The sequence below is a fragment of the Procambarus clarkii genome, chromosome 60 (genome assembly GCF_040958095.1).
Source record: "Procambarus clarkii isolate CNS0578487 chromosome 60, FALCON_Pclarkii_2.0, whole genome shotgun sequence".
NCBI classification, from domain to species: Eukaryota; Metazoa; Arthropoda; class Malacostraca; order Decapoda; family Cambaridae; genus Procambarus; species Procambarus clarkii.
Genome location: NC_091209.1, coordinates 13675431 through 13691262, shown reverse-complemented (window position 1 = coordinate 13691262; position 15832 = coordinate 13675431). Strand labels below are relative to the sequence as shown.

The 15832-nt window shown below is 38.7% G+C and overlaps 1 protein-coding gene across 1 annotated transcript; it reads left to right on the top strand.

The window, feature by feature from the left end:
* Nucleotides 1–3527: 3527 nt before the first annotated feature.
* LOC123766845 (uncharacterized) lies at nucleotides 3528–11620 on the top strand. Its single transcript, XM_045756247.2, has 3 exons — nucleotides 3528–3633; nucleotides 4384–5552; nucleotides 8389–11620. The coding sequence occupies exons 2-3, from the start codon at nucleotides 4487–4489 to the stop codon at nucleotides 9978–9980; spliced, it is 2658 nt and encodes an 885-aa protein (XP_045612203.1). The 5' UTR covers nucleotides 3528–3633; nucleotides 4384–4486; the 3' UTR covers nucleotides 9981–11620.
* Nucleotides 11621–15832: the final 4212 nt, after the last annotated feature.

Below are 15832 nucleotides of genomic sequence, written 5' to 3'. Positions count from 1 at the left end.
ATTCTTATCATCGATACCGCAGATGGTAAATATTTACCATCATTATTTACAAGAATTTGAAATAATATGGCAAGGATACAAAAGTAATTTGACAACTAAATAGCTATGAAACACCAATAGAAGCCAATGATCCCTGTGGTTGTCTTCGAATATATTGCTTCAACGAAGACCACAGTAAAATGTAAAATAAGCTTACCGGAAAGGGAAATATCTGGGGGGTTAAGAGAAATTCCGGAGGAGATAGCATGGAGAACAGGACTTCAGAGGAAGGGCAGGAGTTCAGAGGAAGGGCAGGACTTCAGAGGAAGGTCAACACACGACGTAGAGACTACGTAAGAAGCAATCTCACAGACGCTGAAGTTTCTGTGGTACCCCACTGACAGCCACCAGAGGGAGGCTACGAGTAGGGGTGCCATAAGGGACGGTTGGGGCCCATCCTGTTTTTAATATATGACAAAGACCTGGAAGACGAAATTGGCTTCTTCATATCAATGTTTGCAATGTAAAACTCATGAAAAACGCCAATACACAGAAGCACGCCCCTTTGCGATTACCTTGTGCTGATAACGAGGATCAATGTCCCCTCAGCCCGGTCTCTGACCTGACCTGGTTGGTGGTCTGGTCTATCAAGATGTTGACCACACACATATTTATTTATTTATTTATTTGCAAGACACAATGAGTTGTTAAGCACGTATGCTGGTGGGTGAGTGTCTTGCAGTCACTAGCACTCAGTGTTTCGGGCAGGTCTTTAAGCCAACAAATTACCGTAATGATTGCTATATTATAACAGAATTTGAATTCACATAATGACGAACATCAGTATAAGGGGATAAAATAATCGCGATTAAGTTGCATTTCTACATTGCAATATACTATGTGATTTGGTAGCACAAGATGTGTGAGTATACAGCACACAGACATAACACCAATATGACAATATTACTCAAATAAGCCAGGAAAAAAAGAAGGCTGGACAGACTGTATTATCGCGTATTGTAACCAAAACTTTATGTAACTGTTCCTCGTGAAAGACTGGTGTGCAAGATGGAGAAGCAAGCTGAAATAACTTGTAAAACTATAAACTGCGTCAAGCAAAACTTGAAGGACAGAAAACAAAGACAGTGAAAGAGAAGATTACGAGCTGGAGCAATGTTACCAGTGAGTGTGGGGGAAGAATGGGGGTCCCACAAGTCGCGGTTCTGGCACCACTGATGTTACGAATTTATACGAACGACCTACCCCAGTGTGTCAATTCGTACATGTTAATGTTTACAGATGACGCAAAGCTAATGAGGAACACTACACACAGAGATCACACTAACGTGATTTGTTCTAATGAGGAGCGTCAAAACAGAGGACAGCAGAATTTTACAGGAAGACCTTGACAACCGCCAGGATTGGGCAAATACATAGTTGCTAGAATTCAATCCCAATTAATGTAAGTTAACGAAATGGGAAAGGGAGATAGGAGTCCAGAAGGTATCTATAACATAAGGGAAAGTTAAATACAAGAATCGAAGAGGGGAGAAGGGAACTACTAGGAGAAAGCGTCAAGCCTTTACGACTATATAGCACATGGAAGGGATCAGGATAAGGATTTGGGATGGGACGCGGGGAAAGGAATGGTTTCACATGCATTATTCATTTCTTCCCACCTTTTGAAGTGAAAAAATTAATTACACTACACTACACTACACTACACGCAGAAATGGATGTACACAGAAATCGAGAGGATTAATTCATTAGCTCCCTCGCCTCATTAGTCTAATCGCCGAAGCTTCATTTATCACTGAAATTCTACCCCAATAATGTGTGTGTTCAATCATATCATTATCTCAATAATAGTATTTCTTGGGCCATGAGAATAATCTTGGGATCATGACTGCATTCTTTACCTTCTCCAACTTGTTTAGTCTACCTTTACCAAAACAAGAAATGACAGGGGCAGCATAATCAATAAGAGATCTCACAGTATACTACTGTGAGATCTCTTATTGATTATGCTGCCCCTGTCATTTCTTGTTGTGATTACTACTGGAATGTGAAATGTAGAATATGATTAATAACTGTGTACTGTATGGGTTTGTGAGCCCCTTGAGGGACCTTATATAGACGAGGGTAGAAATAGCCTAAGGTACTCTATCCTTCTGAAATGTACTTCATTTTCTCAATAAACTTACTTGAACTTGAAAGGAATGGTGCCCAACCACTTGGAAGGTCGGGATTGAACGCCGACCTGCATGAAACGAGACCGTCGCTCAGCCCAGTGGTCGGGCACTTCCTGGGAAGATAAAGGAAGTTTTGGTACAGTTTAATCCCGCAACCACTGAAGGAGCAGAGCCTTGACCTGACACGACCACTGAAGGAGCGTCTGTCAGGCGTCCTCTGCCAGCGAATACACTACCACATTAGGGATGAGTGGGATTGGGTGGTTATAAATATGAGCTGCCTCGTATGGGCCAATAGGCCCTCTGCAGTTACCTTTATTCTTATGTTCTAATTGTACATAAGACTAAAACAAAATTTGAAAAGGTATGTCAGTGTGAAAAGTTATGTCAGCTATGTATTTGACAACCTATCATCATAGAGTGATGATTTCGGGGCTCAACGTCCCCGCGGCCCGGTCCCCGATTAGGCCTCCTTGTTGTCTCCTCCTCCAGTGTTGCAACATGATTAGTGCCAAAGCTAAAAGGGTTAAACTATGAAGCTAAGTTAAATGAACTAGATCTCACAACACTAGCAGACAGAAGAAACAATGAGAATATGATCACAACATACAAGATAATGAGGGGAAGAGACAAGGACAGCCTCATAAAATTGAAGGTAAGATGACAAGACACAGATAAAGGTAAGGTATTACCTTTACTACTCTTATGAATACTCTTGCCCAGGACAGGTGAGTAAGAAGTAATATGCACCGAAAGAAGTTGGGGAAGCCACCTCCATAACCAAATTCCATCCTCATAAAACTTACGTTCTAACGCAACAGGTACGGCGAGACCAGGTGGCGGGGAGCGAAAGGTAGCCCCCCTCACTTGCCTGTAGCGGCCTGGTGGGTGTGTAGGACCCCGGGGCCACCCCAGGGCCGCCACCGTAGGGGTGACAGGGACGACATGGGGTGGGAAAATACTCCACCCCGCGCACGCGCACCTCCGCCCGTCAACACCACTGCGGGTTAGCCAACATTCCGCACCGCCTTCTGCAAACGCCATTTTCACCAAAACCATTTCCTGAGAGCCGCTTCTCTCAGTACATTTTTTTTTTAGCGACATGCGTACAACTTGAGTTTAGGCTCGACTTGACGGAGAAAAAGTGTTATTATTTATGCATAAGAATGATAATAAAGAGTCTGAGGCTGGATCAGGGAAGGTTGGCAAGTCTGCTCTAGGGATCGCCCAGCCGCCGCGGCCTTGAGCGTTCATGATTACATGAAAACCATCAGTATCATATAATTTTACCTTAACGTAGAGTTTTTTTTGCTATATCTCTCTATAATGAAGATACATTTTATTTTTGTGGTACTAGTGCGTAATAGAGAGGGTATTTTGGGTTAAAAAACATGGGTGTTTTTGTGTTCCGTCCGACACAAACGCTTCACATGTTGCTTCCAAAATGTAAACAAAAGCTGAGGTGAGTCGCGCCAGCTGAAGTTTCTCGTTGGGTTTAGGTCTTGGTTTTGTTGTTTGTGTGTGGCTACCGCTATTTGTGATCCTCAGTGAGTAGTTGGCAGTGTGGTGAGGCAATATTAAGGTGTGAGAGGAGGCGGAGCCCACTAAGTGGCAGCTGAAGACATAGGTCTGTGGTAAGCAAGTCAGCGTTGGCCACTTCCAAGTAGTACATACATTGTGTGTACTGCGCTAGCTGAGCGAGTACTACGGTAGTGGGTAGTTTGTCATACAGTTAGTTATTTCAATGTTACTGTGTAGTTTAGTTTATCAAATAGTAGCACCTCTGAGAGTACTATTGTGGATGATAGTTATTTTTAAGCAGTAATGGCTTTGTGAGTGCTGTATTACGGTAAGATTAGTTTGTCAGACAGTAGCAGCTCTGATTATTACTGTGGAGGATAGCACTGGGAGACCGTAGCAGCTTTGTGCCCACTTTAGTAGAGGAGGATTGATTGGTTGATAAAGATTAAGCCACCCTAAAGGTGGCATGGGCTTGAATAGCCCTTTCATGGGCAGTGTGGAGGCTGAAAGTAGAGGTTCTTTTAAGTCATTACCAGTACCAGAAGAGGATAGTTTATCAGACAATAGTAACTCACTAATTGCATTTGCAGGTTAGTCAAGTTAGTGTACAATATAATTTAAATTTATTGGATGCTCATGTGTAAAGTAGTACAATACTTTATTGTAAAATTGTATTTTCTTTTCTTTTCAGATTGCAAAATGTGACAGCTTTACAAGAAATAATTTAATTTTTATTTAGTTTGTTGTGTTGTGTTTCATTAAGTTTGACTTTGTGTTAAAAGACAAGATATAAAATGAAGAAAGTTATGATCCCAGTCTCTGGAGGAAATATGCCTCCCCTCATAATGGTAGGGGCAACACAACCAAAAAAACCAGTGGCTACGAATTCTGTCCAACCCATAGTGTTAAAAACAATTAGTTCAGCAACCAGTCTGCCGAAGCTCAACTCCCAGCCTGTGGTTCTTCAAATGAATTCATCAAAATCTGATAAAGCTTCCAACATGTGCTTAGTGCAAACCACCACAGGGAAGAAGCTATTGCTAACTAATGTCGTGAATGTTTCTAAAACTTCTACAAGAAAGCAAGTTTTATTAGTTCCCCAAAAAAATTCTCAGGCAATTATATCATCATCATCATCTACTGCTCCAGCCAAGATCAGTTCAGTGGTACCTTCTACTCCTCACAGAATTGTTCTCCAACCCACTTCATTGACAACATCCTCTGGGGGACCATTACCAACAAGCCAGCCCATTGTCGTGAAAGTTGGTGGGTTGAGTCCACTTGGGTTCAAGCAGGATTACCAGTCCCCAATAGTTAGCATCAAACAAGAGCCCAGCAAAGTAGAACCTCAAATAATAACTGTTATAAGCAATTCCACTGCTAAACCAGCTACCATCTCCACAGCAACCAAGCCAATTACATCCATATCTAATTCCAATCCCATCATGATTTTAAATGGTACTACAACATTTAAGGTAGTGGGGAAACCTGTCCCTGTAAAACTTAGTCCTCGATTTCAGAAGATTGCACCGAAAAAACATTTTATTACTGGTGCCTTACCACAGGTTTCCTTACCCCCACTTAATAAAATTGATACTTCACTAAATAGCCAATCTTCTGCTCCTGCCAAAAATATAGTGTCAAGTAAACCTCCTGCTTACTTAAACATTCGTGTAAAGGAAGAGCCTCAGGATTCCCTAGCCAGTGAAACAATTACTGTTGATGGTGTGTGCATCAAGGAGGAAAAAGAAGATATTGATACGGAAAAAGATAAGACACTTCAGGAAACACTTAAGCCATCTTCTGAAGACGATTCCAAATTAGAGTTTGGAATCAAGGAAGAATTTGAGGATGATGAAGGTAAGTTACTTTGAATTTGATATAGTGTACAGGAAGGAGAAATGTGCAGAAAAAAAATACTGTACCAGGTTTCGAATTCTTTTCTCAGAGTAACATGCATTATTTACATTAGTCACATACATCTTTCACTTTGAAATCTCTGTTCGAATCTATATAATATGTAAATATGCTTTGGTCTATAATCATTTTCTGTTCCAAATAAAGGGATTTGGAAGGCACACAAAATTCTCAAAAGATAACTCATAAGTTTATTAATATACAAATAAGGTTTATTGACAAAAATAATTATCTGCACAGTGCTTTTAAAGTCATGTAACTCAATAATACTGTATATACTGTACTATACTATATATTAATATATACAGTATATAGTATAATGTTTTCTAAATAAAAAAATATTAATATACAGTATGGAAGGAATATATCTGACATGAAAATATTTGTGCTAAACCTATATCAGTGTTGGGAGTAACTAATACATTCCAATACGGTAATTTTAATGCACATTTGCTGAAGTTTGATGCCAGCAATACTTCTCAATAATAATTTTTGTATTCTGTTGTCTATATACTGTATACTCTTCTCTTAACTCTTTCAGTTCAGAATTTTTTCAAAGCTTACAGAGAAGAAAATTGTAGAAAATAACTTTTTAATTTGAAAATGAAGTGAAAAATTAGGTTTTGAGCGTACTGTATATGAAAAACACTTATCTGAGCAAGTCACTCGGTTGCTACCGAGGCTAAGTCAAGATTCTTCTGGATCCATGATTAGATCATGCTCAGTCAGGGTTGGTCAACATTTCACACCTACACAGCAGGTATCATATTAAATTTGCCTACTGGGTCACCTTGTTTTGGACACTTGTGCCAAATACACACTCGCCACCTCCTTACCTTGAGGTGCTTTCGGGGCTTAGTGTCCCCGCGGCCCGTCGTCGACCAGGCCTCCTGGTTGCTGGACTGATCAACCAGGCTGTTAGACGCGGCTGCTCGCAGCCTGACGTATGAGTCACAGCCTGGTTGATCAGGTATCCTTTGGAGGTGCTTATCCAGTTCTCTCTTGAACACTGTGAGGGGTCGGCCAGTTATGCCCCTTATGTGTAGTGGAAGCGTGTTGAACAGTCTCGGGCCTCTGATGTTGATAGAGTTCTCTCTCAGAGTACCTGTTGCACCTCTGCTTTTCAACGGGGGTATTCTGCACATCGTGCCATGTCTTCTGGTCTCATGTGATGTTATTTCTGTGTGCAGGTTTGGGACCAGCCCCTCAATTGTTTTCCACATTTAAATTATTATGTATCTCTCCCACCTGCGCTCAAGGGAGTACAGATTTAGGCTCTTTAGTCGGTCCCAGTAATTTAGATGTTTTACTGAGTGAATTCTAGCAGTAAAGGATCTCTGCACGCTCTCCAGGTCAGCAATTTCTCCAGCTTTGAAAGGGGCTGTCATTGTGCAGCAGTACTCCACTCTAGAGAGCACAAGCGTTTTGAAAAGTATCATCATCGGTATAGCATCTCTAGTGTGAAAAGTTCTTGTTACCTCTGCTTTAGCCACTGAGCAACTTGTTCATCTCCTCTCAGTTTGTTTGGCTTTCCATCCTTCTATGTTAATACAAGTTCTTAAACAGTTTCTAGCCACATAACTGCAGGTGTCGATAGATGGGGGTTGGCGAGTAGTTCTGAGGGCTGCTCCACCTGGGTCTTGACAGGGATGGCAACGTTTGTTTTCATTATTTTATTTTGTACATGATTGGAGGTTCAGCATACCAGGGCATAGGGGCTTCCTTGACTAATGCTGTTTCTACCTTCGTGCTTGAGGACTCAGGATGGAATGTTGGCTCCATCCTGGATTTCTGCTTCTATTAGGGAGGAGAGGAGGTTTCAGTGTTGCTGGAGAAGGGGTCCATGGTTGCACTTATAGAAAATTAATTAATTACACAATCTTTGTTTTGTTTAGATCATATAAGGGAAATCATTGGTGGGGGTAATTTAGTCTCAAAATTATAAATTACTGATAACTATTGTATGCACACATGCAACTTAATGATCAAGATCCACAAACCAAAACCAAGTGTGCTGATTTTTATACCGAGTCTGCCACTCTGTAAAAAACTTTACAATTTTATTTATTAGGCATTGTTTGTTTTAACTGCACATATGAGAGAATGATCACTGGCATACAGTTATGTGCCAAAATTATATACATGCATCTATTTTTGGGTCCTTAAATGTAAAATGTTTATAAATATTTTGTTCTCGCCACAAGCGTGAGTGTTTGTAGGTAGGAGGGAGTGAGACGGCCAGAGGCAGCTGGCTATGCTGCCAGCTGCTTCTGGCGCTTCACCCAGAGCGAGCCTCGCTCTTCTGCAATACCGCCTCACTTGTGGCGGTATGGCAGCAGAGTGGCGAGCAGGAAAGACCTGGGTAAATAATGATTTAGAAATTAGGTGGTTAAGTAAGCAATTATCAGAAGGCACCAAGCCACCTTTGGATAGACTATGTAGCACCACCAGTGTTGCTGGATATTCAAAACTTGCTTGCAGCAGTTCACTCTTGGAGAATGCATGATTGTGCAGGAAGTTGGCCTTCACTTTTTGAAGCTTGGTACCAGGTGGCTGGTCGCATATGCCACCTCCTTGATAGGGTGCAGTGGTTTACGATGGTTTGTGGAGTGGCTCAAGCTTGCTGGTGCTCTACCCGACAATGCTTCGCAATTCATGAAACTGAGAATTCAATACACTGAATTCTTTGAAGAACTCTTTGCATTTACATTCTTACATTTTAAGTTAAATTAAATATCATGTTTTGTGCATAACTTAATTGTCTTTTTTTTTTAAACAGGTGATTTGTTGGCCCAAGATGAAGAGTTGAGACAAGTCCTTGGAGTGACAGAAGGCGTCAGTGCATGTCCTCAACCAAAGTTCTATATCCGGACATCAGAAGGTAAACTTGTGTGTATTTCACCTGAGGAGGCAGAAGCTCTGGGTTTAGATCACAAAGATAAGGTAGAGAACAACCAAAAGAAGCTAATGAAGGCTCTCACTTCTGTTAAGAGTTTAGCACTTCAGAAGACACATGGACAAGATGATTCTCTTGGTAAACCGAAACCAGAACCTATTGCTCTGATCCCAGAAAATGTCAATGTTAAAGATTATGTAAATTATCATGTTACAGCTGCTGCTGAGAAAACTGCTGCTTTTATGAAGAATATTGGTTTCCAAAGGGTTGAAACAAATACTAAATGCATGATTACTCCTAAGAGCAATACAACCATAATTGGTGAATACACAGACTCAGAAAGGCGATATCTCAGAATTCATATTGAAAGTGAAGCGCAGGAACGCGATGTTTGTGACATTCCTATAACACCTCTCAATGGTTATCAGTGTCCATTTTGTACAAGGGACTTCAAAACTAAGGATCATATCATATCCCACATACGAGTGCATACAGGTGAAAGACCATATCCCTGTGATGTGTGTGGGAAACGATATCGTCAGAGAATTGACATTATTCGTCACATGCGCATTCATACTGGTGAAAAACCATTTACCTGTGGATTATGCAATGCATCTTTTAATCAGAAGTCTAATTTGCGGTCTCACATGAGGATTCATACAGGTGAACGGCCAGTTCAGTGTAGAGTATGTGGTAAAGGATTTTCCCGCAATACTCACCTAAAACAACACATGAAGCTCCATACAGGGGAAAAACCATTCCAATGTAGTGTATGTTATCGCCCATTTCGCTTCAAATCTGGACTTCAAGCTCATGAGCGTATTCACTCAGGGTTAAAACCATATGCATGTAGCTTGTGTGGGAGAACATTTACTCAGATAGTAGGATTGATTCGTCATGAGCGCACACATACTGGTGAGAAACCTTTCCGCTGCCAGAGTTGTGGGAAGTCATTTGATAATCGTGAAAATCTGAAAGCTCATGTTAGAAAACACACTAGTGAAAGACCCTATCCATGCGACATATGTGAAAAAAAATTTACTGATCAATCGGCATTGCGATGTCATCGAAAGAAGTATCACACAAATTTATTACTATGTGTAATTTGTCTCCGTGAAGACTTTAAGGATCGGATTGAGCTTAGAGAGCATCTTCGTGCCCATGAAAGAGAAAATTGGCAAGAAACCCCTGATGGGGACCTGGTGCCAATCGTACGACGTGGCAACACACAACATATTGTTAGTATTGATGACACAATGGATAATTTAATAAAGAGTGATGAAGAAGATAAGTCAATAAATGGTATTATGAGTTCACAAGACGGGGCTGAGGAAATTCAGGTTGAAGTGGAACTAGATCCAGATGACCCAATGGAAAGTGATGAGAATATGCAAGATGATGATGAGGATGATGAGGAAGAGAGTGAGTATGAAGAACATGAACTGCAAATTGAAGAATTGGATCCTTTAGCTTGATCAATGGGCATGCTTCTGGGGAACTAAAAAGAAAAATGCTCGTTTGTAAATACACTTTCGGAAATCCGTAACAAAAATTTGTACAGTAAACTACATTGCCTTCATATATTTTGAAACCATTTTTTTTTTTTTTTTTTTTTTTTCTTAAGATATACAGTATATTTAAAGATTCAATTCACATTTCATCAAAACATTTTTATTAAATTATTACACACTGCATTGTCCAAGTCCCTGTCAACTTATTCAGTAACAGGAGGATCTTGGTCTCTTTATTTACTTCAGTTACATGTATATTGGTATGATGTTTCTCAACTGATATTTAGACAATTTTAGTTTTTATAACTTTTAGCTTAAGACTATCCTATGCATCTCTTTAGTATATTTATGTTACAGATAACAAAAATAGCTGTATCACTTAAGGGAATTTATGTAACCAGTGCCTTAACATGCCTTTGAAAATCGTTTTATGTAGGATATTGTTACAGACGTATTGTGCTAAAAGTTACAGATAGTGGTATTTATACAAAAATACTGCAGATATCTATTATATGTTTTATTACATTGCCAGATGTTGTATGGCATAGCAAAAGAAAGACTTGTTGGCAGATTTAATTGTTGTATATTTAATGCCAGTAATAATTTCCTAGTATTGCTGGTATGTTATGATGGAGTGAATGTGAAATCCTAGAGGTGTTTAAGTTTAAAATACTGTACTACTGTTCTTGGAAATGAAAATCTGAATATAGACATGCTAGCTTTGACATACAATATTGTAGAATGTTTGCAATTTAGCAATGTTTAAAACAAGAGAAACTGTGCTTTATCACAGGGAAACTTAAAAAGTCTATAAATTTATTTTTCATAATTAAAGTCTTGCATTTAGATTTAAATTAAAATAATATAGTTGAAGTTTTTCACAGTTCTAAGAATATTGAGTAGTGAACACAAAATAGTATTTATTTTTTTATATTTCTGTTATTGTAAGCTCTGGTCTAATTTATCTGTTGTATACATTTGTTACATGCATGATTTTCAGTACCATTTGCTTACAACAGGATTATTCCCTGCAATATTACACGGTAATTGATGGTAAACTGATTGCTCTGGAAAATTCATACGGCAGTAGCAGGACAGATGGCAAAATAGTGTAAATGGTTCTGGCTCATAAAATAACAGTTTGTTAATTGTTCAATATTTAATCTCACTTTAGTATATTTAAGGGACATATCTGTAATTTAGGAAGATATCTTGACACCATCTTCTAATAAATGATAACAATGATGATGCATTAGATTCTGCTGATGGCAAAGTAACAGTATCTGCACATGACTACAGTATTATATTTGGATGACTATTATATTTGTGCTAAAGTATTTGCAGTTCATTCCAACATAACATTGTCTTCCATTTTTGCCAATATTTGTGACATTTATATTTTCCTTACTACATTAGATGCTGTTGATATTTTATAGATTATTAGACGTCACTTTCTAAATGTACTTTTGTATCGCACGAAGGACATTACATGTGATGTGGCAAATGCACAATAATGTTACTTGCTAGGATATCTCTTAGAGTTTTCAAATGTGTTTCCAACTGTGCCTTGCATTTTAGTATTTGGAAATAAACCTCCAATGAACTATATTTGCTTTATTTTTTCCTGTTGTATAGTATTCTCATTGTGACTTGCAACTAGTTGATAAAGAATGCTAGAATTATTGCATTATTGAATGCTAGAATAAAGATTGCATTACCATCATCATTACCCTATTTCCCACTTCTATGGGATGTGGAGGCATTAGCCCAAAGTAAACATGTGGAGAAGTAAAGAAAATAAAGTTAATGATAACAAATTACACTCATTCATTCACCATATCTTACCCACAATATACCATCATGAATCAACAAGAAGCAACCCCACTGCTTCATAAAACTGTGTACACTGCTGTGCTCCTCTTGGGTTGTCATATACTGTACGTCTAAAAAGAAAAAATAACTCCATTTTCTGTTTACAAACTGTGACCACTTGACTTTGTTCCCCCACCACATCCTGTGCACTATTAGCACCTCTCACACTCCATTTCCTCATGCACCATGTCTGCTAATTTCAGCCTTCCTCTCATTTGTATTCAAAGACACTCCTCACCAGTCTATCATCATTTTTTCACCATGACCAAACCATATAAGTACGCTCTTCTCATTCTTGTGATTTTCTGACCTTTGCACTGCAAAATGTGACATCTTTATTCTTTACTTACTAAATATATCCTAACCCTATATAGTTCTCAAATTGTAAATTTTCACTGCTCTAATTCTAGATTTTTCATGTTGCTGCCACTACAGCATTTCACACTTGTTACAGAAAAGGGTTGGCTTTGCCATGCAACTATCTGGGCATATCTCTTCCTATTTTGTTCATTATAACCAAGCTTTTTATTGAACCACTTACTTTTCCTGTCTTGACTGCACATACAAACATCCCAGGTATTTAAACTGGTCAACAACTAGCATTTACCCATTCATGAAAATCATCATGTACCTATTTCTCACTTTTGTGGATGGAAAAGCATTAACCTGGTGAAAAATAGGGGAGCATTATGGGAAATAAAGTACAATGTACATGATATTTGAGACATGATTCAGTATTGCGGATGTACCGGGCAGATGGAAAGTTGCACACACACTCATTAAATAAAAAAAATGCATTAACCTTTGCAATGTGAGAATTGGGCAAGAGTGGAAGTAATACTCAGTACAAAAATATAATAATTTACTCTATAATAAAGATAAACAAATAACTAATAAAGATAAACAAATAACATCTGAATTACAAAACACCCTGACTTACACCACTTGGCTGATACATAATAACAAGACTAACACATGGAAAGCTTATGTTAACACAATAAGAATAATATTGGTGACTGTGAATAATTACACTATACAAAACACTACAAGCTGGACACAAAGCAACATCTAGTGAAGCAGGCTAGCATCGTGACTGTGTAATGTCATAATTCCTGAGCACCTGAAAAAGAGACTGAAATTGACGGCTAGGGGTCAGGTGTACTTATACTCCTGATTGTGACATCACATCACCAAACAAGTCGTTGCTGATGGTGACAAATAAATTTGACGAATATTTGTCAACGGCAACTGGAACAAATCACCAGAAGGGTAACAAGCCATCTGTAGGACATAACCACTCGCCTGCAATGGGGTGTACCCTGGAAGTATTGTCTAGAGAGATGTCTGGACTTTGCTTGAGCTCGAATTTCATGGACATATTAATGATGAATGTAAGTCCTGGTGGAGTGTAGTATTGTTTTGAGGAGGCTATCAACTACGAACCTGGCTATATAGGGGAATGATGTGACATTAAAAAATTACACTTGTCCATCAACTATATCTTACCACCTACATAGTGTCATGGATAAACAAAAGCACATTTGGATATCATCCACCATTTCAAAAGATGTATAATGTTTCAGTGCAGTTTCTTTCAGCCAACTGTATTTTTGCACTTTCTGCTATTACTGTATTGTACTTTTTGTCGTACAGTATATATATTTTTTTTGGGGGGGGGAGGGAGTTAGAACTGACTTTCTGATCATGTTTGGTATATATTATAAAATACAGCTAGTATATGCAGCCCTTTTTTTCTTTTGGTGGCCTAGTTTGCCACCACTGAATGCTTTCACACTATAAGAGCCTTTTCTTTGTGATGCATGGTGTTACCTCTTGCTGCTCTTGAAATATATTTATGATTAGAAAAGACATCTGTTATCAAGAGTAGTTTGGCTAGAACAAATAAGAAAAAGATAATGTATCATGAACATAAAGGCTATACTGTATTGATATTAAAATTGACATTTGGAACAAGTCCTTTGCAGACCTGTACATACTCTAACCAAAATATTTGTAACCTTCATTAGGCAAAAATAAATTGTAATTTTTTCATTATTCTTAAATATGAATATTATTTTTCATATACAGTATTATGCTTTTAAATATGTGCAAAGATATGTTTTTATAGTTGTATTTGCTACTATTAAAAGAAAACTTGAATTTGGTGATACACTGAATAGCCATATATCCCAACATCTATATTAAGTCAAGAACAATATACTGTACAGTATTTAACGTTTGTAGTTTTAAGGATATGCCACAGGTATAAACAAAACAACTGCTCTTTTTACACAATAGTGCAACCTAGCCTCCTTCTCCACCACAACCTGTACACTCTTCACACTTCGTCTTTGCTGCTCTTTTTTTTTTCTCTCATCGTCTTTGTCATCAAACTAATTTCACATATCACCTCAACTTTAATTTTCTCCATATTCACCTTTACCTTTCAACTAATGTACGTAAACTTCTTCATTCTCTGCTAAAAGAACTGCAACATCATTTTATATAAAATTTAATGTGCTGTAATTCAATTACTCCTCTCCTACACAAAGTACATACTTTTTTCTAATATTTTTACCGTGATCTCCAACAAGACCTCGTCTATATACTGTACTGTATTGAACATCCAAAGAAACATCATACAACCCTTGTGTACACTAACTTCATAAAATTTCTTCATAGTATTTAACTGAGCTCATCCAACTTCATACAAAGTTGGATGTATGGTCCCAACAGGCTAGGACCAAAAAGCCAAAAGCTCAACCCCCACAAGCATAACTAGGTAAGTAAGCACATTTTTAACTTTCCAGAGTTTTCTATTACTTTGGCATATTACTTCTTCAGGATCATAAAAGCCAAGTGCACCTTACAGTCTTTCTGTGAAGCCTTCTCCACAAGCTGTCAATGTATATGCCATACAGTACCTACATATTCACTGTAACACCACCACAAAACAAGGAATCTATATCCTAAGGAGAAAGCAATTACAGGAACTGGAAGAGGAAAAAAAGATTTGGGAGTTAATGTACTTCCAGCTCTGACCCCTAGAAAGAAATATTTCAGAATAGACATAATGACAGCGCTAGTGCTTTATGCACATTGAAATAGGATAACAACACTGGCATATGGCAAGCCAGCATAGAGCCTTGTGAAGAAAAATCACAACCTAAAGTTCTGTTATAACAAGGCTATAGTGCCCAAAATAAGGGAATTGAACTGTTAAGACTGGCTATGCGAACTCAACCTAATGATCCTTGATGAGAGAAGGTCCAGAGGAAACATGATAAATACATTCAAAGTACTGAGGTGACTTTCGACAAGCCGCCAGCTTCCTATCCTCGTTGAGGCCATTAGTGTTAGTGGCCCTCAGGTAATTTCAGGTAAAGAAAAACAGGATGAGAACATGGATGGAAGTTAAAAATACGAATAAACTAAAAATAAGGAAATACTTTAACACTACAAGGCGAAGAAATGGAATTCGCTGAAAGCATACATAGGCAAAACAGCACAAACAAATAACTGGAAGGCAGGGGGCATAAAAGAATTAGATCTCATCCTCACTGACAGGTAAGGGGAAGCAAAAGATGCTCCCTTAAGCTTCCCCTACACTGACAGGTAAGGGGAAGCAAAAGATGCTTCCTTAAGCTTCCCCTACACTGACAGGTAAGGGGAAGCAAAAGATGCTCCCTTAAGCTTCCCCTACACTGACAGGTTATCTTATCTTGAGGTTATCTTGAGATGATTTCGGGGCTTTTAGTGTCCCCGCGGCCCGGTCCTCGACCAGGCCTCCACCCCCAGGAAGCAGCCCGTGACAGCTGACTAACTCCCAGGTACCTATTTACTGCTAGGTAACAGGGGCATTCAGGGTGAAAGAAACTTTGCCCATTTGTTTCTGCCTCGTGCGGGAATCGAACCCGCGCCACAGAATTACGAGTCCTGCGCGC

What these genes read in the sequence shown, in the direction of transcription:
- LOC123766845 (XM_045756247.2), top strand. Translation starts at nt 4,487, where the DNA reads ATGAAGAAAGTTATGATCCCAGTCTCTGGAGGAAATATGCCTCCCCTC. An exon ending in AGAATTTGAGGATGATGAAG is followed by an intron (nt 5,553 to 8,388) that starts GTAAGTTACTTT and finishes TTTTTTAAACAG; the next exon opens with GTGATTTGTTGGCCCAAGAT.